Source organism: Cydia pomonella, chromosome 2 (assembly GCF_033807575.1).
Source record: "Cydia pomonella isolate Wapato2018A chromosome 2, ilCydPomo1, whole genome shotgun sequence".
Classification (NCBI taxonomy): Eukaryota; Metazoa; Arthropoda; class Insecta; order Lepidoptera; family Tortricidae; genus Cydia; species Cydia pomonella.
The window spans coordinates 3,027,468-3,054,263 of record NC_084704.1 but is presented as its reverse complement, the minus strand read 5'-3'; the positions used below and the strand labels follow the sequence as shown (position 1 = coordinate 3,054,263).

The window sequence follows — 26,796 nt, the reverse complement described above, 5'->3', positions numbered from 1 at the left end:
TGAATTTCTTCGCAGATGTATGCAGGTTTTCTCACAATGTTTTCCTTCACCGAAATATATCATAAGAAGCCTACAAGTGTATATTATGCCTTAAAAACTAGCACGAGATCCAAAACAAGTGTACACAGCATGCTTTACAAGTAAGCGTAAATGTTACAAATTAAACACCATATCATAGCTACAGTGAAAAAGATCAGAGAACTAATAACTATCTAAACATTTAAATATAATAGAGTAATAAACTTTACATTATAAAGATTAAACTTCGCAAATGAGACAAACTAAGGGCCTCCGCTGACGCGGACGCCCGCCGCGTGCGCACGCTCGCGGGTCCTGAGGGCCTACCGCGAACCACGTTTGACGTGTTGCCTCTCTGTCGCACTTGTATCTTCGCACGTAAATGTGACAGGGAGGCAACACGTCGAACGTGGTTGGCGGTAGGCCCTCTGCTCATAGGCCAAATCCGTCGCACGCGCCCGCGCCAGTTAGCACTGTTCATACAATTTCTTATTAGACGGAGCGTTATACTACGCCGGATAATCCGCGTCAGCTAGCGGAGGCCCTAAGAGAGTCAAAATAGATGTCATCGGTCTGTGAGAGATGAGGAGAAAAGGATTAGAGTCAATTATAGCATATTTTTTGTTATTATAGGATAATGATTCCTATACTTAATAACAAAAAATATCACACAATCATTAAAAACGTTTTTGCTCAAAAATGGATATGGCATAAACGTATTCTCAGCCGACAAATGCCTCCTTTCTCGCTTCGATAATCCCTACTAAATTTTATAAATGCGAAAGTGACTTTGCTTCACGCAAAATAGGCGCGAATTACGACGTCGAGTTGCGGAAACCAAGCCCGCGAATACCAAAGTGACTTTGTCAGTTACCCCTTTACGCTTAAACCGCTGAACCGATTTAATGAAATTTGGTATGAAGATAGATTGAGGCTCTAACAAGGATATAGGATAGCTTTTATCAATGATCATCATTATCATCCCACGCGGGCATTGTCGCGGGCAGAAGCAAATAATGTAGATAAGTATATAATTTACCGAGCGTTAGCAAAGACGTTCATTTCAGCGTAAGCGCAGGTTGCAATTCTCAACCGATTTTTGTGAAATTTTGTAATTCACTTTTCGGAATATTCTTAAAATGGCGGAGCCATACATTTTGTCAGTTTTAAGCTATGCTCGCGAGGTCTACAGCTAAGTTTTGCAAAAGACAAATATGAAACAAACAGTCGGCCTATCACTTTTTTAAAACTATATTTCCATAGACAATGATTGGCTGGAAAACATTTACTTTCTTTTTAAATTTACTTAAAAAAAAATCTTTACTTTGAAAATGTTGTATAAAATATGCTTAAATCGCCCTTAGCCCACGCCGACGATATTAACCTTTTCAACGCCAAAGACCACTAAAACGGTCATCGTCTGTCGTGCCCGCGACGCCAATGACCATTAAAAAGGCTATGGCGGACGTTGTCAAAGCGACTTTCCTACTGTCAGTTAAGCTTCATATTCGCTCTTCACCAGTTAACTTTTTGGCGTCCATGGCATTTCTTGACACGTGTGGAAAAGCGTTGAAAAGGTTAAAGTGTAAATCTATTTTCTAATAAATAAATTTAAAAATAAAGTAAATATTATCCGCCCAAACATCGTTTATGGAAATATAGTTTTAAAAATATATGAGATCGGCCACCACATTATTTCACATTTGTCTACTACAAAACTTATCTAGTGACCTACGTATGATCGACAAGTTTAATCCAATTTATCTGAAACGCTGGGGACATATTAGAACCTACACAACCGCATGACATCACATCTCCACTGCCTCAAAGCTGTTCATTAGTCAAGATTCCCAAAACCTATTTGCAACTAGTACCCCTTCCCCTTACTACCCTTACCACCACAAATCCAGAATGACGCTTACAGTTAAATATAATTTAAGTGTGCAAAAGGGAAGCCATCACGTATACGAACATTTCATGAGTGCGAAGGAGGCAGACTACGAATGAAAAATACTTGACCGGCTTTGAGCTCCATAGCGGCCGCTAGTGGCAGCTTGAATGTCCCAAAAGGTTATCATAGGTTATAAATAAATAAATAAAATAAATAAAAATTGTTTATTTCGGACCATAATCCATAGAAATTGGTAAGTAGCTTCTTAAAAATCTATGTTAGTCTTATGAATAAATATATATCTACAGGAAACTTAACCTAGTAGGTATTGGGAGCGATAAATAGTCTTACCCTATTTGTCCCTCCCAATAACCACATCCACCCAGTATTTTGTGAGCGGGCAGTCGAGGCGATCGGCCAACGTCCTTAGCATGCTGTTGCTGCTTCCACGCACTCTCCCAAGCATTGAGGCAATTCTTTTTCGCCTTATGGCAAAGAAGTCGTCGGTTCTAGCCTCGGCGAACATGCCCGATGCGCTCCGATGCCCGGTTATAGGAAACAGGAAATGACTAGTACATACTTTATTGGTTTTCTGTGTTGTATCCTTAAGTTTAGTATTTTTTACTTGCATTGCTGTTGATGCCCCAAATAAACGAAAATATTTTTTTTTTTCTTTATTGGGTGTAAAAACAGATACAGGCCAGTAACATACACGGATAAGATTATAAAATGATAGATTTAGTCTACATCCAAACACAATTCCCACTAGGAGTAGGAGAAATAAATGAATAAAGCTTTATTTTTGACGTACTGTGGGTGATTATACTATTTAGTGTGGATTTAAGAGGAGTGACATCTCTTATGGTAGAACTGTTGCAAAAGTGTCCAGCTGTCAGCTATAAATAATAGTTCCAAATCTCTCCAGAGTAGCGCTAGAGAAGCTAAGAACCTAGGCGCTATTGACGGAGTGAAGTGCGCTGTCTATGATTTGATTTTTTTGTTCAAGTATTCTAGGTATTGTAGCGCCACCTATTTAAGGTTTTTTGATGACACTGTTTGGTACATGGAGTTTTATTTCCTTATCTCCACCTTCCGTAGATTATACCTTCTATATACTGTTACATAAGTTTCTGGCAAACAAATATTTTTGTTACAAGCTTTTGTCGCTGACTGTACTTTTCTTACCACAGGCAACTAATACTCAGACAATTTTAAAAACCCTAAACACAATTAGGTTGCGTTGTTTCTTTACAGATTTCCTATGGCCACCTCCTGTCTCCATCATCAGATCAGCTCGATGGTACCATAATATTGCATTGTCACCCGACTTACATATGTATGCAAATTTTCAGCTCAATCGGAAATCGGGAAGTGGGTCAAATTTAACCTCAAAGATTTCATCCACACTAACAATCTCACATACCTACTAACAGGGCAAGTTAAATAAAAACTTGTAATAAGCAAATAATAATGGACGCAATCACTTTATTTCAGTACCCCTAGTGGTATTACACTCATGGTAAGGGTACTATTCATTAGTCTGTCAAGATTCCCAATATCCATTTGCAACGATTTTCACGTGTCAATTACTATTCCATTGCTCAGCGGATGACGTCTATGCAACTGCAACAACCACTCTAATTCAATAAGATCGTATGTCGATATGAAATTAATGTAGAGATAAGTCTTTTTATGACGTAACAGTTGTGCGAATAGGTACTACCGTAGATTTCGGAGGAACGTTACTTACCCCGAAGGATAAATGATGTAAGACGCCTATATACTTAAGTTTCAGTTCAGAGTTACTTGGTCTTTGAGGTTAAACCACCTTAAGGTTTAGAGAGCGGTATCTGATCACAAAAATATGAATATGTATGTTTGGGTGTACGAACCAGAGCGCAAGATCGCACGTGTAATTACACTGTCAATGTGTGAGTAGGCCTTATATATATAGTACTTGCAAATGCAGAAACTCATACTAATCACTAATCAATATGCAAACAGACCCTAAGGCAAGGCTGGCCTTATCAGATAAAAATAAATTCTAAAATGGAATTAATTAGAAAACCGGTGTTGGAGAAAGTAGCTTTAATTAAGCTTAGGAATGCATGTAAGGTGTATATGTTAAGAGATTCAAACTTTTTCCCTTGCAGTCTTCACTCATCCAAATTCAAAATGGCGGACGTCTACTAGTAGACTAAGGTAAGACTGGGTTTGCGTTTGCACGGCTGCCAGTTCGTTAGATGCAGAGTAACGAAGCATGCTGTGTCTAGTCACCCCGGTTAATGCTAGTCGATACTGTGGTACTGGGGTATAGGGTATTGTGCATCGGTGTCTGATAAACTATGGGTTCGTAGGTATTCTTTGAACAGAATACCTATAAACCATTAAGAGGCTGTCAATACCTAAAGCGCGCACACTGTCTATTTGTATCGGAGTAAATGAGATAGCACTGTCGCATGTTACTGGGCCTGGGCAAGGGAATAATCAGAAAAATATTTAAATAAAAAAAAGTGGATTATTAGTGTAATATTTTACTCAATAGCGGTTTAGATATAAATGTTTAGAAATTGTGATTTTAATTGCAGACCCATAAGTCAAAACAATAAAGACATAGAACCGTTTAATTGTGATTTTAAGACCAATCTTTGCAATTATTTTTTATCGAGCCGATTTCGTTCAATCATGTATCGAGTACAACCACGGTCTTTGAAATATAATTCATATGATAATATATTTTTCTTACTTGACTAAAACAAATAGTCTTTCTTAAAAAACTGTTTAAGTAACATCAATTTCAAGGACATTGGGTGTTGACAGCCTCTTAAAAAAAACCATTTTTGGTATAAACTTTTATCACACAGATAACAACTCGGCTCATACTATCTTTCTTTTCTTTTTTTTGAGATAATTCCCACTAACAGCCCGATTCGAAGACTGAAATACGATAACGATAAGTTCTGATATGTCGTAAATTTGACAGAAGCAGCTCGATTTGGGCAACCAATGTCACTTTGACGTTACAGATATCGTAGATAGATCTTATTGGGATCACAGCGGAATCGAACTAAACGTCAATTTTGACATGTCGTTTAGTTATCGATCTTTTAAAGATCTTTCCAAGATCTTAAAAGTGTCGTAATCATTTTTCGAATCGGGCCGTAAGATGAATATTTAAGTGACATTGTCATCGGATTGAGGTATAAAATGTGAGGTAAAATATATATTTATACTAATATTAGTACACTGACGATAATAATAGTAATTACAGTGCTGACAATTTTCACATATATAACATTCAAGAAGCGAAATATGGGAGTACACATAATGCGGGTGAGGAGTGTTAGGGTCGGCAACGCGCATGTTACTCCCGGAGTTGCAGGCGTATATAGGCTACGGAGACAGCTTACCATCAGGCGGGCCGTATGCTTGTTTGCCACCGACTTAGAATAAAAAAGATATAATGATAAATAGGGTACTAAGTTTATATTGGGCCAAAAACTCCTAGTTAACATAAGACAACCTGACACAACAACTTTATTGGAATTTGGGTCCTCATGCAGGATCGTATATCTCTATATTACAAACAGGAATGGTAATAGCCATTCTAATTGATATCAATCTGATCTCATATTATCAGCAAAAGGAGCGTATTTTGCTCTCCATAATATATATACAAGTACGAACGACACGCGCTGCGTTTGATATCAAATTGGGATACCAATAACGTCTAATAGGGATACCGTTTTAGGCGGGCGTCCGGTTTTCTATCCCATAACCCAGTATTTACTAGTCCATCGCTTTCACTCATTAGCCCAGTTCATTCTAGATTCAATCAACTCTAAAATAGTCCTTACACCCTGGCGGGTGCTGCCTCAGAGTCTCATGACACGGGCAAGGGCAGTATCTGCCCGATGTACCCCTTACATTTCAACAAAGTGTCAAAAGGGCCTCTAAGTGTCTAAGTTTGCGGTTTCGCGCACGCCTCCCAATAATTGTTCCGTGATGGGAAAGCCATACATCTAATAGTAAACTGTGAATGCTTCAGATTGTTTATTTATAAAACCTAAACTCGACTTAATTTCCAGGTAGCGTCTACATTAATCACGTAACGCAATTATCAATTTCCTCATAAAGTTTAAAGTATCTTATTTATCCTGTTTACTCGCGAGGATTATCGCAAATCGGCTCAGCACGAGACGAGCGAGCGTAAATTATGGGACAAGCTACAAGCGGTGAGCGGGAGCGGAAATCAATGTTTTATATGAGTTATACCCTACATTTAGATTTAGATTTATTTATTTCATTATATTAAATTACAATATAAATTATTTCAAGCTAATCTATATGAATTTATATTATGATCGTCAAATATTTATTATATACAATGTCAATACAGAAAAAATCATAAAATATCAATAGCAAAATAAATTCATCACAATGTCAAATAAAATAATTACGGAAAAGATGCCAATATGGCTACTTATACCTAGTATCTTGCAATGATCGTCAAATTAAAGAACAAGGCATTACAATATAAGAATAAAATAACAGTTATCATATATTAAAATCAATTCATAATATAACATATCATTTCTTATATATCTTTTACAGAATATAATGGATTATCCAATAAAAAAGATCTTAATTGGCGTTCAAATACTTCGTCAGATGGTTCGGTTCGCAATTTTGCAGGTAGATGCTCATACTACGTCGGCCCTATCACCCTCGGACTTTTCACTGAAAGTGCCATCCGACGCGGCACTGTACGTAGTCTCCCTGTAGATCGGAGTTGCTTACCCGTAACCTCGATTCGTTTGAACATATATAAATTATTTCTCACAAACATTAGTACTTGAAATATGTATAGGGAGAAGTGTGTCATGATGCCATTTTGTTTAAAAAGTTCTTTACACGGATGGATTTTAAAACGCAATGCGTTAGGAAATCTGCTTCTGCTAAACACAATAGATTAAATCGGCTAGTCCACGAAGCAAACTCTTTAACGCTAGTTTAAAGTTCATGCGAATCCTATTTTCCAAGTTTGATTAGGTATCTTTAAGAAACGCTTTCGCTTATGGCTTACGGTGCAGCATTATTTAATGTCTTTTAGCTAACGAGCCGTACTTCATATGGAGTTTTACGCCTCAGACATAAACTCGATAGACATTTAACCGCATTTTATAGACTCGCTACCACGAACCCTATGGCTTTAAGGACGAACATTAGGTGAAGTTTTATGGTACTCAAAAGTTTAGTAGTTTAGGCTTATGTATTTCCTTTTTAACATTTGAGTTAAATTTAATGTCAACAATTACGTAACTGACATAGATAGCTACATATGTCACTTAGGTATCCAATTACGTTACCTACATCAGTTTGCAAAATGAGAGCTAAAACTGCACGTTAGAGCCGCTACCGCTTAAGGCTTACAACGCAGCCTTAGTTTATGTCTGAGCCAATGATCCAGGCGTCATAAGCTACGTACTTCAGATAAATATATATAAGCTAGCTTACGCTAAGCTAGCTAGTTAGCTTTATGATAGCATAAAATAGCTTAAGTTAACCTTAAAATCGTTATGTTTAATAAAAATGTTAGTTAATATCGTAAAGCCAGGCGTCGTCAGCTTTAAGCTTCTGATAAACTAAATATCAATAATTCAGCCTACTTCCCTACCGCTACCGCTTAAATCTTGCAACGCGTTGTTACTAAATGTCGCAGAGCAAACAAGCAATATATTAAACATCATATAAATATATTAAAAATTCAATCAGCCTGCAATCGCTTATGTTTAAGAATCGCTACCGCTTGTAACTTGCGACGCACTGTTAGTTAATGCCACATGTATAACGAGCTGGGCGTCATGTGAAGCTTTGCTTGTGCTTCTTATAAATATATTAACTAACGATTGCCCGACGATATGTTTAAGAATCGCTAATAGCAACCGTTTCTCGTTAGTTCATTAATTAACAAGAATTTTGTGGCATTCTTCAAAACTAAGGTGGATCAAAATGATTACTAAATGGAACCCATGGAACACCATAGATAGTACAGACCGGCGTGCAGGCAAACCGAAAAGGAGATGGCGAGAACGACTTGGATGTCTCTTCTTCCTTCTTCCTCGCGTTGTCCTGGCATTTTTCCACGGCGCATGGGAACCTGGGGTCCGCTTGGCAACTAATCCCGAGAATTGACGTAGGCGCTAGTTTTTACGAAAACGACTGCCATCTGACCTTCTGACCCAGAGGGTAAACTAGGCCTTATTGGGATTAGTCCGGTTTCCTCACGATGTTTTACTTCACCGAATAGCGACTGGGAAATATCAAATGATATTTCGTTTATAAGTTCCGAAAAACTCAACCTGCGACCGGATTGCAAGTCGCACGCTCTTACCGGTAGGCCACCAGCGCGCATACTTGAATGCATGCATAGACTTGGATGTATTCTATCCAAAATGGTTCTACCAACAACAGGATCGAGTAGAAAAAACGAGGGAAAGCCTTTGTCAAGCAGTGGGACACTAAATAAGGCTATAATAAATAAATTGATCCGGACGTCATGAGCTTTCTTCTTTTGAGAGATATGAACAAGTACGAAACATTTAACCAGCTTAGAAACGCTACCGCTCATAGCTTGTGACGCACTTAGTTAATGTCGCAGGCGACGAGCCGGGTGTCATGTAAAGCTTTGTACTTCTGAGCATAGGTATAAAACCTAAATTAGCTTAAAATCGCTACCGCTCATAACTTGCGACGCGGTGTTAGTTAATGTCGCAGAGCTAACGAGCTGGGCGTCATGTGAAGCTTTGTGCTTCTGATAAATACGAGAGGGATTTAGCGGGCCCGATAACGGCGTGTTTTAAAAAGGCCACGGTTTAGGATGCGGTCGGGAGGCAGCGATTTTACTCGTACTTTTAAGAACCCCTTTATTATATCTTGTTTTTAGGGTTCCGTAGTCAACTAGGAACCCTTATAGTTTCGCCATGTCCGTCTGTCTGTCTGTCTGTCTGTCTGTCCGAGGCTTTGCTCCGTGGTCGTTAGTGCTAGAAAGCTGAAATTTGGCATGAATATATAAATCAATAAAGCCGACAAAGTCGTACAATAAAATCTAAAAATTTAATTTTTTTGAGGGTACCTCCCCTACACGTAAAGTGGGGGTGAATTATTTTTTTGCTTCAACCCTACAGTGTGGGGTATCGTTGAAAAGGTCAAAACTAATAGGGGTCTGCAACAAACATTTTTTGATAAAGTGAATATATTCGGAGATAATCGCTCCGAAAGAAAAAAAATGGTGTCCCCCCCCCCCTCTAACTTTTGAACCATAGGTCCAAAAATTATGAAAAAAATCGTGGAAGTAGAGCTTAAGAAAGACATTAAATGAAATTATAGCGGACATGCTCAGTTTAGCTGTTTTTGAGTTATCGCAAAAAGTTCCCCCTTCATGGTAAAAAGACTTACTTTACCTAATTAGGTACTGATTGTGTAAATTTGCCTATTTGTTTAACTCGCGTGAAAGGTACCGTTTCATCCCTTGGTTAACAATTTACTATACTTTAAGCTCCAGTTTAGCTTATTGTGACGGAAGAGTAACTACGGAACCCTACACTGAGCGTGGCCCGACATGCTCTTGGCCGGTTTCATTTATGTTAGAGGAGGCAAACGAGGGGAAGCTGATGGGAAGCGATTATCGCCGCCCATGGACACCTGCAACACCAGAGGGGTTGTAAGTGCGTTGCCGGCCTTTAAGATGGGAGTACGCTCTTTTCTTGAAGGTTTGAAGATTAATTAAACCTCACCTTTAATTAGTAAATACCCCACAGATACCTGCAAACTGCTGTTTTAAACGTTAACACATTGACACTAGGGATGTCGCGAATGTCACATTCGTCACGTTCGTGAATGCGAATCCGATTGTCCAGGATGCGTACGAATACGAATGTTCGGAAATGTGTACAGTTTTATAAATTATCATATGTACTTGTCAAACTAAACTAATTTCAAAGATGATTGAAACATTTCCCTATTACACTGGAGCAGTCAGACAAATACGGGTAGGATAGGAATTAGAAATACCTACCTACAGTTTACCCCAAAGATTCCTAGATATCAACAGCGTTCTTTTCATCTGTATGCAAGCTATACAACTTACCAACAAACGTTTCTACTGAATGGACATTTTACTCGTTATGCATCTCAAAAGCGCTTGTGAAAAAAACGCCGCCTAAAAGGCCACAGCCTGATCCCACCGATAGCGTATTAACGACGCTGTTTGGAAAGCTCTGAAAAATCGCTGCACCTACTACGACCGACGCATTCGTGGAACCGCTAATTGGTCTCGAAAATCGCTTCGCCGAAAACTCCCTTTATTTTTGTGTCGAACCTCACGATTTTTCAACTGGACGGCATTATGCAAAAAGCAAACAAGCGGCCAATACAACTCAACACAATAGTTAAAATAATCTATGCTGTAAAATTTTAATTAACTATTATTAACCAACTGCGAAAACAAGGCAGGGTTCGGTCGTATTTTTAGTTCCTACCTCAGAACTCCGTCATTATTTAATTCGTTTGGATAATTTTTCGTTTAAAAGTAAAGTTTTTTTTGGTTCCAGGTTGGTATAAATATAGCAATATTTATATTTTTATGGACAAATCAAGCATTTGCATTAAAAAGAGCCACTTGATGAAAGGGAACTGGTAATGAAGACCAGAACGGAACACTTCACCGACGCTTATTTCACGTTTGGCGATTAGTCTTAAGTTTATTAAGCAAGTAAAGTTTTTGAGGAACATTCTTCTCAAACACAAATGTATCAATTATAATGCATTCATTTTCATTTATTTTACATTTTGTCCATGAATTCGTTTAATATCACTTATTACATAACGCAGTCCAACTTCCATGCTTTCGTTTTTTAGAAGCTGTTCCACTATGTGTGTGTGTGAGGGGTCCATATTGGGTTGAATACAAGTTTAAGTCATATCTTTGATACGCATAACAACTTGTGTCATAATCATCATTGCGCATACATATGAAAAGTCATATTAAATTGTGTCATACATTTTTAGCCATAATATTTGATGACATACATAGCAGTTGTCACATATTTTTGTGAACCTAACCTAAAATTGTATGCGAATTAAATTAATGACTAAAAAAAATATGACATAACTCATTTATGACAAAAACCCAGTTATGCTCAGGAATAAGTCTGACTGAACATTTTTATGACTTACAATTTTATGCATAAAGTGTTACGACTATTAAAAATATGGCAATAGTTGTTATGCGAGAGGGAGTCCCGTGTGTGAGGTAATAAAATGATGAACGGTGTCAAAGAATGAACGTCACGGTGTCGCATTAAATAAAAGCCGTCCGCTACGTCACGCCTGCGTATGCGCCCACGTCACCACGTAACGTTGCAGCCGCCCCGCGCCCGCGCCGTGCATCATCGATATTGGGCAATTGGCCCACTCGTGTTAAAAACCGAACTGTAAGCTCACTCTGGGCCTTTTTGACACCTAACATCGGGTCTTTGGACAACGTGTTTTTTTTTATTAACATACATTGTGTCCCACTGCTGAGCAAAGGCCTCGTGTCTTCCGCCACTCGTCACGGCTTTGAGCATGCTTCCAATCGCCACAAAATGAGTCCAGGTCGTCTCGCCACCTCGTTTTTGGCCTGCCTCTGGCTCGGGTGATCTGTGGTGCCCATTCGGTCGCTATTTTGGCCCATCTGTCCGGATGCATCCTACACAGATGTCCTATGTCGTGATCCTATGTCGAACAGATGTGTCCCGCCCAATCCCATTTGAGCAACGTGTTAATAAGCTTAAATGTAATCTATAATTGAATGTCCTTTATTCGACGCATTATTATAATTTATCTCCTCAACTGCTGTCTCCTTATATAATTCTCTCTCTGTTCTCTGTTATTAGGTACACAAAATATTAGTAGCCGCTACTGTAGTACAAAGGAAATCCATTAAGAACAAAACTTTAAAGTTGCCAAGCGAAAATATATGTTATTCCATAGTAATAAGCAAAGTTTCTAACGACTGTAACGCGAATAAAACTTGACAGGTTTATTAAACTGTCGTCAACTTCACCTGCAAGAAAAACCGAACTAGGCTAACTTGGTAAAATTGCGAACAATTCGAGTGAAATTCGAAAATTCGAACTAAATTGGGCCAGCGCTTGAAGCTGGGAGAGGTTGCGATTGCTTGGAGCGAGGACGAGTCATCCTATCATGCAAACCAGGTTAAAGTTTCAAGATAAGAAGGGTCAACACATTGAGTGCCGGGAACCCGCTCGGCGGGTTCTCTGTTTTTAGTTGCTTTCCTTTACAAAGCGCTACTTAAACGTTGGTAGTCACATTGAGTGCCGGGAACCCGCCCGGCGGGTTATCTGTTTTTAGTTGCTTTCCTTTACAAAGCGCTACTTAAACGTTGGTAGTCACATTGAGTGCCGGGAACCCGCTCGGCGGGTTCTCTGTTTTTAGTTGCTTTCCTTTACAAAGCGCTACTTAAACGTTGGTAGTCACATTGAGTGCCGGGAACCCGCTCGGCGGGTTCTCTGTTTTTAGTTGCTTTCCTTTACAAAGCGCTACTTAAACGTTGGTACTCACATTGAGTGCCGGGAACCCGCTCGGCGGGTTCTCTGTTTTTAGTTGCTTTCCTTTACAAAGCGTTACTTAAACGTTGGTAGTCACATTGAGTGCCGGGAACCCGCTCGGCGGGTTCTCTGTTTTTAGTTGCTTTCCTTTACAAAGCGCTACTTAAACGTTGGTCACATTGAGTGCCGGGAACCCGCTCGGCGGGTTCTCTGTTTTTAGTTGCTTTCCTTTACAAAGCGTTACTTAAACGTTGGTAGTCACATTGAGTGCCGGGAACCCGCTCGGCGGGTTCTCTGTTTTTAGTTGCTTTCCTTTACAAAGCGTTACTTAAACGTTGGTACTCACATTGAGTGCCGGGAACCCGCTCGGCGGGTTCTCTGTTTTTAGTTGCTTTCCTTTACAAAGCGTTACTTAAACGTTGGTAGTCACATTGAGTGCCGGGAACCCGCTCGGCGGGTTCTCTGTTTTTAGTTGCTTTCCTTTACAAAGCGCTACTTAAACGTTGGTCACATTGAGTGCCGGGAACCCGCTCGGCGGGTTCTCTGTTTTTAGTTGCTTTCCTTTACAAAGCGCTACTTAAACGTTGGTCACATTGAGTGCCGGGAACCCGCTCGGCGGGTTCTCTGTTTTTAGTTGCTTTCCTTTACAAAGCGCTACTTAAACGTTGGTAGTCACATTGAGTGCCGGGAACCCGCTCGGCGGGTTCTCTGTTTTTAGTTGCTTTCCTTTACAAAGCGCTACTTAAACGTTGGTAGTCACATTGAGTGCCGGGAACCCGCTCGGCGGGTTCTCTGTTTTTAGTTGCTTTCCTTTACAAAACGCTACTTAAACGTTGGTAGTGAATAGGTTAAAGCCAGAAAATTGGAAGGAAACAAACTTGTCGCGAAACCTGCGACGGAAGATATGGCCTTGGCGTGGGTTTTACTTTTATCTTAATAACTCTGAAAATATATTTCTGTTTTAAATTTCGCTTGTCGGATAACTCGGGTATATCACTAGTTATTTTATATACTAAAATTATGCAGAGTAACGATTAAACAATTGAAAAGAAATTAATCATTTTTTCGTGACTTTTTCTATCGAGACAAAAAAAAAAGAAAGAAAAAAGAGGTAAAAGAGGTGGTAGAGGTAGGAGGAGAGGGGTAAGGTTTTGGTTGCAGTGGGCCCCTAAATATAGTCTAGTTTACATTTGTTTATCTTTCATGACATTGAATCTTCATTAAAACATGTAAAAATTCAATACAATAACTTTTGATTTTCAGTACAATTTTTGTTACCCTTTCTTAAGTTCCAACTTAACAACTTTATTCCCAAGTTATAGTCAGCGATTATTTTCATTTTACTTTATTTTCAAACTGATCGGGAATACAATTTTTTTTACGTTTTCCGGTTCACACAACCTTGGTCCGTTCGTTCGACTCCTGCCTCCAATAGCAACGTGGAGCCCTAATTGCCTCGTTCGGATCGGCGACATTCGGGTGCTATTGATTTATAAATTAACTTCCTTAGTGTGAGGCATAACTAAGTAGGTTTGGTGCTAGGAGGCATCATAACTTACTTTACACCACACGAACTCCTAAAGACACTCATTATTCTTCAAAAACTGATGAGAAAATTGTATTTTATCTACAAGTCGCAAAGTAATCTGATGCAATTATTTTGTTGTTTCCTCATGTTGGCTGATAGGATAAAAACTTATTAAATAACGTTCATTTTATTTGTAATGTTTTACAGTTAGTATTTTCGCCATATTGGTGTTGTGAAATTTTTTACAAACAGACGTACAGAGTAAATTTCGCGTTTATAATATTAGTAGCACACGTATATAGTATAATTTGAGAGAGTAATATATGCACTAAGAATATTCAAGTTTTTTTTTTATACCGCGACAGTGGCAAACAAGCATACGGCCCGCCTGATGGTAAGCAGTCACCGTAGCCTATGGACGCCTGCAACACCAGAGGTATTACATGCGCGTTGCCGACCCTTTAAAAATCTTTTTTGAAGTGCTTAATAACAATAGCAGGTCACTTTTTGTAGAAATTAGATTTTGCATCGTAATACTTATCTTTGCACTTTCTAAAGAAAAATAATAAAAATAAAAACCGCTCAACGAAACAAACGAAAGCGAAAACCCTCCACAAATTCCAATATAGGTGACACAATCTTACTAATTCACGTGCGATCTCTATCCGGTCTTCCAAAGTCAAGGCAGGATTTATTTCGGCAACAGCAAAGTTAAGTTTGTAATCTAAGCTTTGTAAATGCAGGAATGTGACGGCGTAGGTTAAATGGTGTTGATTGAACAGGGTTGCTGTTCGCATTGCTTGTCGACCTCGACGCCTCGGCCTGCTAGTATGCTCGAAATTAAATTGATCAACTAATATGACGACGACGATTTTTTGACGTACCTACCTACAGTTACGTTTGAAAATATTGATACGGACAAAGTGCCAAAAATATGTGTATACGACCTTATTGCCCATATATTAAGGGAAAAACGGCTTTTAAAAGGATACTTGCAAAAACCAATGTAGTGAAAAGTGTTATGCCGAAATCGTTTAATATACCTCTATTTCAAATTCTCTTTAGCTATATCAATACACAGCAGCAGATATTGTTGAAATTGACTATTCGTAAATGTCCAAATAATGTAAAATCAATTTGAGATTTGTGAAGATCGAATGACACTATCTTCGGTGATGATCAAAGTTCAAGAACTTCAAGATAAATGATTTAAGGTCATAATTATGGTCCAGACTTCGCTACGCGCCCAAGTCTCTGACCCCTTTGACCGGTCACCATAAACAGATGTACGGGATCTAGCTGCAAATACGGGACTGTTTTTTTATCCCGATAACCGGTGTAAATCAAGCGGTTGTGATTTTATTTTCATTTCAGTGAACGATTTCAGATATCAAGTCTTTATTCTGAGTATTCTATAACTAAGTCTAAAGTGTCTTTGGTGTCTAAAGAGAATGAAAGAATCGTAAATGGTAGCAACAATAGCTACCTACTGTATTTTAAAAAAACATTGTGAAGTTCTAATGTTCTTCTGTTTGTGGAGACCGATCTGTACCCCTAGTGTAAATTTAATCGACATCATAACGTGACGAACGCGTTTGCGTTAAGTCTCATTTTGTATAGGATTTTGAGTTTCCAAAACGTCCCGCTTGGCTCGCTCTTTCTAAATCCAATACAAAATGAGACTAAACGCAAACGCGTACGTCACGTTTCGAAATCGAATTTATTTACACTAGGGGTACAGTTTAAGCTTACACGGGCTACATGTTATGTTATAAGTACCTATGTAACTTTACTTTTGAGTGGCATTAACGTGAGACACTTCATTCGGTTCTTGTCTGATTTAATTTTTTGTCTGTTAATTATTTATATAAAAATTCAAGCCTTGGAGACCCTCTACATCTCTAAGGATAATTTAATATCGTTTTTTATATTTTATCTCTGACACTTAGAGACTTATACATGTCTAAAGAATTTTAGTATTTGTTGGTTTTATTTTTTTATCATTGTTTTTTTATGTAATTTGACATTTAGAGACAGTATACATCTCTAATAAAGTATTTATTATTTCATCGATTCCATATTTTTCATTTTTATTGTTTGTAAAAATGGACATGTAAAAGTGCCCCTGTGGCCTATTTGCTGAATAAATGTTTGATATTTGAATGTTATTTTTTTGTAAGTATTATACCTACCTATGAGAGGTAGTTCAAAGTACCTACATTATTTGAAGCGATACGCTTGGCAAGCTATAGCAACGCCGCCAGAGGTTGTGTATGCCTGGCGGCTCCGTCGGAGTCGGCGACGCGTACAAGTCTGTGATCCCTTTGAGCGGTCACGATAAACAGATGTACGGGATCGAGCCGCAAATACGGGACTGTGGTTTTTTGTTAGCGTGAATATTACGGTGTCTTTGCGATATTACATCTGGATTTTTGGAATTTTGGGAACATTAAATTTTAACTGAGCGCTCTAACTGAATGCCATAGGCACCTATATAATATTCTCTAAATATGTAATATATATTATGGAATATATATGTATGTAGATGTATATTTGATGTAGGTTATAACTTAAACGTGCTTAAACTAAATACCTTTTCTAATTTCTATTATTATTTTTTGCGCCACTTTGTACAGTACGGATGTCTACCGTCTTCAGTTCTCCCTCAATTGCTCAAAGGTTAACTGGAAGAGATCCCTTAAAGGGATAAGTTCGCCTTTGTACTAATGATGAGTGTTTGGTTCCTGTTTCGTTTTTATTTTTGTACAATAAAGACTTTTACTACTTCTACTAGTGAATGCTTGAAAATACATACTTACACACAATTTCACACAAATACATTAAAATTTAGTGCCACAATCAATCCACCTATTATTTCTATTCGAGAATCCAATATATGTAGCTCGTAGAAAATACTTGAATTACACCGTATCATTTTATCGTGAATTTTCATAAAACATCAGCATTTCTTCGTCATTTTAGTTACTTAAAGAAGTAATTTTAATAACAAGTTTACTTCTCTTTAAAGTGTTTAAACACAGACGTTTAAGATGGAGGGGACGGCCACTTCCCCATACAAACGTAGTCCCTATTTTCCATACGTTTCTCCATACCCTAACATAACATAAAAAGTTTCCCCTTCATAGTAAAAAGACGTACACCCACAGTTCATCCCTTGGTTAACAATTTACCATACTTTAAGCTCCAGTTTAGCTTATTGTGACGATAGAGTAACTACGGAACCCTACTCTGAGCATGGCCCGAAATGCACTTGACCGGTTTTTATTTCATATCCCTTGTCTGTGAGTTTTGCTGCCAGGTCATTTGGATGGTGGCTTAATCTACGTTGGTATGTTTTAGCGGCATGAAGGATTTCTTCCTTCACAGTATTGATTTGCAGGTATTTATGTATTTCCGAGTTGGTTGTGATCCACGGAGCGTTACATATGGACCGCAGTATGTTGTTTTGCATTCTTTGTATTATTGAGATGTTAGAGTTACTGGCAAAACTGACATATAATACAGTGTGGAAAGATAAGTCGGGCCCTGGAGGGAAACTAGCTTAAATCCTTAAGCTGGCTCATTTTACTTAAAGGAGACATTCCTTTATTTTTAAAAAGAAACAAAACTGCATTCAAAGATTTTCTAAAACTCGCTAGCCTCGCCCGGGACACGAACCAACTAAAATTAAAAAAAACAAACACTCCCTATTTTATTATACTAATCGATAGTATTATTATTCAGGATAACACTTCTCTAACAAATATTTGGTTACTGTTCACTTTCAACAAGTAAAAGACACGTCCTCTTATCCATTCTGTAAATCTCTGAATGCAGTTTTGTTTCTTTTTAAAAATAAAGGAATGTCTTCTTTAAGTAAAATGAGCCAGCTTAAGGATTTAAGCTAGTTTCCCTCCAGGGCCCGACTTATCTTTCCACACTGTATATGCTATCGAATACGTAATTTACTTTCTATGGAGTAGGAGCGAGATGCATAGAAAGTAAGTTACGTTCTCGACAGCGTTTATGTCAGTACCAAACTGGTGGTAGCCACATTAGGTATCTCCTGTGAGGTTAATCACCGATGCCCGATGAACCACGAGCGAACAAACGAGCGACGACATTGCAATGTCAAGATTCATTAGGTACCGTCTCTTCTCGGGTGTGAATGGAATTCAATTTACCTGATAATTTATTAAAAAGTATCTACACAAATTGTATCTTGCGATTGAAAAAATTAGTAGATTTTAAATGATATAATTTGTGCGCAGATTAGCCGGGGCAGAGGCAGACCAAAAAAGAGATGGCGGGATGACCTCGACGCTTTTTGCAGAGACTGGCGGGAACATACTTCAAACCGTGATGAGTGGCGGAAAAAAGGGGAGGCCTTTGCCCAGCAGTGGGACACAAAATAGGCTATTTAAAAAAAAAAAAAATTTGTGTCGTTTGTAAGTAATATACCTATTCATCCCGCCGCGCCATCTCTGTTCACCCCGGTTGACAGTACTGTCGTAATTTGTTAATTGATTCGTGAACCTTATTGCAAAGGTATAAGGTCCACCAATAGACAAAGAGTGCTGAAGTTAGAGAATTTTAAAAGATTGCGATACAGTAATAGGTAACTAGAGTAACAGGCCAATTCGAACGTACACGGACAGCAGAGTGACATATAAATGATGTCATTTGGTTATCGTGCATTTTGCTCGTATTCATTCGTACATGTATTGGCGCGAGTGAGACGCACTATAACTAAATGACATCATTCAGATATAATTCTGATGTCAGTGTACGTTCGAATTGTCATGATACTATTACTATCTAGGGAACAGATCAAATTATTTAATGAAATATTAATTGATTTGTTTTTTTTTTAAGTAAGCGTACCTTGGTCGCCTAGCAGAAGGACGTTTTTTTTTATGTTAGCATAGTCAGCAAACAAACAGACGAGCCGCCTGATGGGAAGCGGTCATCGTCGCCCATGGACATAAGTAACATCATAGGAGCCACTTAAGCGTTGCCGACCCTTGAGAACCCTAAATACCCGCTTCTTGAAGAATCCCATGTCATAGCGCAAAGGAAATACCTCAGGAGGCAAGTCATTCCACATTCCGCACGTTCTATATTGTAACACGTTGTATATTGTATTTATCAATCTTCCACTTGTTGTTGTTAGTATGTATGTTTGTGTGGGTCCTATCGGACGCGCCAGGTATCGCTGGAGCGACATGGTGGAGGCGGATCTGCGCGAACTTCGAGTCAACAATTGGCGAGAGGTCGCACAGGACCGAGAAAAGTGGCGCTGTCTTGTGTGGGAGGCCAAGTCTCATTTTGGGTCGCCGAGTCAACGGAGTGAGTGAGTGTGTGAGACCACTGTACACGCAGTCTTCGTTAGTGCCCGGTTCCATGTCACAGGGCAGGGAGCTCCACTCCATCTCGGCATCCTCGATCGTGGACTATACTAGCAAGGGATTTCACCGCAGCGTAGTCAGAGAATTAAGCCTCTTCTGGCGCTATCATCCCAATAAAGGTGTTTTTTCCCCAGACACTAAATTGTAAAGAGATATCTATCCAAAATGCCTGATTTTTAGCTGTTAGGGGAATGATAAAATCGACAAGAGGACTAAAAAACCGACAAGGGTATGACAAAACCCCCTGTCGTTTTGAAAACAAGAAAACGGTGGGGCAATGAAAACACAATACAGTATTAGAGATATATCGTTCTAGTACGCCATAAGGTAATTTGTTGGAGAGGCCCTAGATCTTCACTCACCTGATGCAAAGGCTGCCCAATGGGTGAATAATGTAGATATTGTGTTATAATTTATAATTAAGCGAGTCTGTAAATGCCATACGAATAAATAAATAAACAAGGTAAGTAAAACTAACCTGTATAACGGCTTCCCCCCAGAATGCCTGAACCACAGCACCATGTACACGCGGTCTTCGTTGGTGTCCGGCTCTATGTCGCAGGGCAGGGAGGCGCTCCGCCCCACCACGGCCTCCACCTCCACCGTGGACACTGGAACAAAGTCGACTGTATTTTAATTAGCTTGCCATTTTGCCAACAACTATACGGATATGCGGAATTAGGAAGAGTAAATTTAAAACAGCATTGTTTATGCAGATTCAGAACATACGTAAACAGAAGCGCTGGTGGCCTAGCGGTAAGACGTGCGACTTGCAATCCGGAGGTCGCGGGTTCAAACCCCGGCTCGTACCAATGAGTTTTTCGGAACTTATGTACGAAATCCGAAACTTATGTCCGCGCTGGATCGGGACAGGTGGCGTTCTCTCGTTTCGGAGGCCAAGATTCTTTTTGGATCGCTGAGCCAAAGCAGTTAGTTAGTTAGTTAGTTATGTACGAAATATCATTTGATATTTACCAGTCGCTTTTCGGTGAAGGAAAACATCGTGAGGAAACCGGACTAATCCCAACCAGGCCTAGTTTACCCTTTGGGTTAGAAGGTCAGATGGCAGTCGCTTTCGTAAAAACTAGTGCCTACGCCAAATCTTGGGATTAGTTGTCAAGCGGACCCCAGGCTCCCATGAGCCGTGGCAATATGCCGGGACAACGCGAGGAAGAAGGACGTAAACAAAAGTAAGTTTATGTCATAATAAGTCTTTGGCAAAGATTTAATTTTTGGTACAAGGTTTTAGCGCTGACTGTACTTTTCTTTCCACATGCAACTAATACTCCTCGAGACAATTCTAAAAACCCCAAATACAATTAGGTTGCGTGGTTTTATCACAGAGTACCCATGGCCACCTGTCTCCATCGCCAGAACAGATCAATGGTACCATAATATTGCATTGTCACCCGACTTATATATGCATGCAAAGTTTCAGCTCAATCAGAAACCGGGAAGTGGGTCAAATTTGGCTTCCAAAATTTTACCCATACAAATATACATACTAACAACAACAAGTATAGGATTGATAAATACAGTATACAACGTGTTACACCAGCCACTAAAAGTGGGATGGGTACACGTTGTAGGTTGGTCATAAGCAACTTTTACTATGGGACCGACCCCTAAATCGCGATAAAAATTGACTTTCACATGCATTTTGGCTGGCTGATGTTGATTTGTTGATGTCTTGTATGGGAGTCCGTCCGAGAGTACGTTGTATAATCGCATTAAATAAGCGCCAATTGTCAATTTACTCGTGTTACCACTGGATATGTATCATATTTAGTACATGATCTATACTGGTCCCCTAGTGTAAATTTAATCGATATCGAAACGTTTGCGTTAAGTCTCAGTACCTGGGCGACCGAGCTTTGCTCGGTTATAACTATTTATTGTAATATGGTGGTGTATAGGTGATAATCTTAACTACATTTTTTTACTAAATTAAACTTGTCTAAAACAATAAAAATTAAAAAAAAAATTATAAACTTGAACATATAAAAAAAACACAAAAGTTAGTCACCGGGCGAGATTCGAACCCGTAACACTCGTTTCTAGTCATCCGCGTCTTAACCCGCTGGACCAGACGGACAGTGGCCGGCAACACGAAATTAGCGACCATATTCTGCGTCGAAAGAAAAACGCATGAAAACTCGAAAACACGTGTTTTCCCAAACATAAGACTAATCTAGATCGATTGTATACCCCCAAAAACCCCCATATACCAAATTTCAGTGAAATCGTTAGAGCCGTTTCCGAGATCACAGAAATATATATATATACAAGAATTGCTCGTTTAAAGGTATAAGATTTTGTATGGAATTTTGAGTTTCCAAAACGTCCCGCTTGGCGCGCTGTTTCTAAATCCCATATAAAATGAGATACAACGCAAATGCGTATGTCACGTCACCCTATCGAATAAATTTACAATCAGACAACATCATATTCTTTCTATTCTTTAAAAAAAACATGTATTTTTGTGGCAATTATGAGTTCATACCATAATAGGCAAGAGAAAACTCTTCTTTATCTACTTATTCCACATCATACGCAACAACACAAAACGACTTACTTACATATGTTTTCTTGTATCGTGCCAATTAACTATTATATGATAGGAATATTTCTTACTATAAGAATTACATTCAATTCAAACCCCCAAACAGTTCCAAGAATCGAAATTAGTCTCTATTCTCGTAATGAACTAGTTTATTCGGTGGAAGCTCACAACACGGGCTTTTACAGAATTCAGAGCCTTTTAAGACCTCTAATTGGCAAGCTGTTTGCATTCAGGGAGGCTTTAGGCACGTTTGGCTCGTTAAACGGAAAAATAAAGTTCTTTAAATTGATGGAGGGTTTTATCAGAGATAATAATTGCACTGAAATGTTATCTTTTTCAGGTGGATCTGTATTACGTTACCAATTCCAACGTAGACTGACATCAGTAAGTAAGTCAGTAAATATTGCACCAACAAATATACATTTTACATACATGTAAAACTACAAATAAATTTTAAAGGGAAATAGAACCAGGCGGTATTATCACTAAAAAGCGATCTTTTCCAGACAAGCTTTAGGTAGCAGGAAATGTAGAACTCATACAAAAGTCAACAGGTAGTGCAAGGAGCTAAAAATGGAGACTATTAAACACAAACACACATACTACATACAACATATATAAGTATTAAAACAATACCTAATACACAAATAAATATACATTATACATGTATATACTTACATATACTTATACAATATATAAAATGGCAACTTAAGGCAGAAATAGAAAGTTTAGTTTCAGCTGTTTTTTGAAAATGGGGAGTGTTTTAGCAAATTTTAATTCTACTGGCAAAGCATTCCACAACCGAACAGCCCGGAAGGTAAAAGAGCTATTATAAAAATTTGAAGTAGATGAGGGAGGAGCTAGAAGAACATCTGATAGAAGATAGATACTTGAAATACATCAGAATGATATTTGAATCATGTTATTCAGATATCGAGCGTCTTGCCCGCGTCAATGTACGCACATGATTGAAATGTCATCCTCATGTCAGTGTACGTTCGAATTGGCGTGTTAGTTGAGTTTCATGTGGATTAAAAGTTTAAGTTATGTTAATTAGTCTTGATCTCTTTCAAAATGATTGATCAGCGGTGGCATCATGGTTCGATTTTTATCACTTGTCACTATGGCCGTCACTTTCGCGCTTACATACTTGTTAGAACGTGACAGGCATGGTGACAAATGATAAAGAGCCGACCATCTTAGCACTACAGGTAGGATAAAACCGGATAACATTAATAAAACTTAAAATATTGGTGAACGTTTGTAAGAAATTGTAGTCTTGTTATTGTATATTTCCTTGTCCAGTCCCGACGTGGTATTTAAGATTGGGATTGAAACTGGATATTTTCACCAATGATACATTAACGATTACAAATACTCTTTAACTTATTTATCATACGACTTACTTAGTTTTCTACTTTAATTTGTAAAATATTACGTACCTATATGTTTCTGTAACTGAGTGTACACGACATGGAGCACTGAACACACGTCCTCAGCGAACCGACTGTGATTTATCTTAATTGCAGCATTCCATTGAGGTTCTTAATTCTCTAATTTATGTATGTTCTTGATTAATGTCAATTTAGTCCTATTGTACTGAAAATGTGGAATCTAATATACACGCTATAACCCAAGGAACCCGAAAGATTTTAACCACGCACTTCTGAGGCCGAAAGAAGGAAAAATGTTATATGAGTTTAAGTAATAAAAAGAAAAAAATAACAAAATAAAAAATAATTAGTAAAAGTATTTTTAGGGTTCCGTAGCCAAATGGCATAAAACGGAACCCTTATAGTTTCGCCATGTCCGTCTGTCTGTCTGTCTGTCTGTCTGTCTGTCTGTCTGTCTGTCCGAGGCTTTGCTCCGTGGTCGTTAGTGTTAGAAAGCTGAAATTTGGCATGGTTATATAAATCAATAAAGCCGACAAAGTCGTATAATAAAATCTAAAAATTTTTTTTTTTTTAGGGTACCTCCCCTACACATAAAAAATGTGTCCCCCCTCTAACTTTTGAACCATAGGTCCAAAAAATATGAAAAAAATAGCGGACATGATCAGTTTAGCTGTTTTTGAGTTATCGCAAAAAGCTTTCCCTTCATAGTAAAAAGACTTACTTTAATTAGGTACTGATTATGCAAATTTGCCTATTTGTTTAACTCGGGTGAAAGGTACCGTTTCATCCCTTGGTTAACAATTTACTATACTTTAAGCTCTAGTTTAGCTTATTGTGACGGAAGAGTAACTACGGAACCCTACACTGAGCGTGGCCCGACATGCTCTTGGCCGGTTTTTTTTATTGGTATTAAATCTGAAACCAGGCGAAATCCAGGTAAGTACCTATATGACATTTTAGTCTCTAAGTGTGATGTTAAAATCTTTCGGTTTCCTCATGTTACACCGTTTATTTATTATCTAAGCACGGAATCTGAATATTGCTATATCTTATACCTTTAAACGAACAATTATTGTATATTTTTATATTTCGGGGATCTCAGAACGGCTCTAACGATTTCGATTATATTTGCTATATGGGAGTTTTCGGGGGCGAAAAATCGATCTAGCGAGGTCCTACCTCTTGGTAAACGCGCATATTTGAGTTTTATTCTATATTCCGAGGAAAATACGATCTCCCAGATATTTACATATAGTAATTCGAGAATCTCAAATGAATTTTTAAAATAAATTTCATAGATACAAGGAAATATAATTAAATGCTCTTTATTTTAATACCATTTTTTTAAGGAGAAATTATAATTATATGAATATTAAATGCTTATTATATGAAATACAAATAACTTTACAAATACACTACAAATTTAAAGTTGCACGTACTCCCAACTTTTGGGTTAGAATTGGAAATATTCATATTATTTATACTCTTAAGTAGTACCTTTTCAATATTAGCATTTTTTGGTCCATTTGGTTACGTTTTCCATACAACTTTCTATGACCGTAACAAAATGGACAAATAATAAATGTATGAAATTTGGGGACAATTGTTTTATCTTTAAGTTAGCTCGTAATTCTGTAAGTAAAAATACTATAATAAATATTTTAAAATCTATAATGCAAGTTACCCATGAACTAGAAGCATACGATTTGTAAAAATAAATAAACATAACAGCACACAAACACTGTGATATCACTTTGTGCATCGCATTTATACATTGACTTCAAAATCTTCAAATGTGTGTACCCAACAAACAATTAGGCGAGACTTGGCCCTATTTTATCACCTAAAGACATACAACGGCTGTAGAATAGCTGCCAAGTCTTAGCTTATATGCTCTAGTAACATAAAAGTCTTTATAAGGTCCATCTATAGCTTCAAGGTCCACAGTACAGTGTAGCTGTTTTGGCCGGTATAATGCATGTTAAGCAGGTAGTGATATAGCTCAAGGTGAATAGTACAACCTTAACATCTATGAATAATAAGCGGCTGCAATTATCACTTAAGGTTCTAAACATTGAAAAGTAACCATATTGAACCGTAAACCGTAACGGACGGTTACAGTTTACGGTTCAATTTGTAATGGTTAATTTTCAATATTTTCAATTCTAATTACCGTTCGGCCAACACTGCTAAACAGGCGATAAAAAAGTCTTTTACAGCTCCGTGTATCGCAATGGCTAATTAACTCTCTTGTATCACTTAAAGTCGAAAATAGAAGTTATGAGTCACTATTGTAAATCATGAAGTCGCAGATGAGCTTTACGGCCCAATTCGAAGAATTAAATTCGATAACGATAAGTTCTGGTTTAGATAAGTTCTCATTTAGATATCGTTTGTATGTCGTATAATTGCCAGAAGCAGCTCGATTCCGGCAACCAATGTCGCTTTGACGTTAGAAATATCGTAGATAGATCTTATTGGGATCACAACGGAATCGAAATAAACGTCAATTTTGACATGTCGTTTAGCTATCGATCTTTAAAAGATCTTTCCAAGATCTTAAACGTGTCTTAATCATTCTTCGAATCGATCATTCAGAAATAAACTGCAGAAATACTCTTACTAAGCTATATTTCTGATGACTCTACAAGTTTCTTTGCTCTATCATTACTAATATCATAAAAGCTCAATCGTGGAAGCTTTTCCTGAGAAATCGAGCTTTAAACCCCTTAAGCTCAGTAACGAGCACCTGCAGTTTCGATCTGAAGCCAATAAAAAGCTTTAACAATGTACTGTTAGTAGCAGAAGTAATTGAGCGGACGAAGCGGTCAAAATTATCTGCACAAGTGCAGAAGCTCATTGACGGAGCGATCACAAAGCTTTCTGTTTCAGCTTGGACGAAAATGCTTTCGAACGTTTTCTTCAGGTCGCATTTCTAAACCGATTCTCGTGAATTTTTGTAAGCAGGTTCGGTAGTTAGATATAATTTGTGACTTGCGACGGGTAAAGGTACCTTATGGCGGTTGGCGCTTACAACGAGTAGCAACGTATTCGTATAAGAGCGTTGAATTCCCGTGGAACGTCACAATTTCTGTCGTTTCGTTTTTTGGAAAATCTTCAACTGGTGGAAATTGGCTATATAGGAACCTAGCTATATAATATATGACCAGGATCATAAAAATTGAAAAAGAAACAGGAATTTGACAAAATTCTAGGGATTGACAGGTAAACTTATGCTAGTGCCATCTATAAATACTTCGACTGCAAACCCCATTCCATCTATAAGTTACATTAGTAACCGTCGACCTGGGGCCTGGTGAGATATGGCTAAGGTCGTTGATCGGCTCCCTGGTATCGGTGCGCGAATGAGATAGCTTAATA

General features: G+C 38.2%; 1 protein-coding gene and 1 long non-coding RNA gene across 2 annotated transcripts in view; one reads left to right on the top strand and one right to left on the bottom strand.

Moving 5' to 3' along the window:
• The window catches only part of LOC133531254 (hemicentin-2-like), a 247,491-nt gene that overhangs the window by 80,369 nt on the left and 140,326 nt on the right, over positions 1 to 26,796 (bottom strand). Inside the window, exon 3 of the mRNA XM_061869391.1 lies at positions 19,937 to 20,069. Within this exon, the coding sequence (XP_061725375.1) occupies positions 19,937 to 20,069 (133 nt within the window). The remainder of the gene's footprint in view (positions 1 to 19,936; positions 20,070 to 26,796) is intronic.
• The window catches only part of LOC133531530 (uncharacterized), a 144,214-nt gene continuing 126,676 nt past the window's right edge, over positions 9,259 to 26,796 (top strand). The window contains exon 1 of the long non-coding RNA XR_009801548.1: positions 9,259 to 9,472. This is a non-coding gene — a long non-coding RNA (uncharacterized LOC133531530). The remainder of the gene's footprint in view (positions 9,473 to 26,796) is intronic.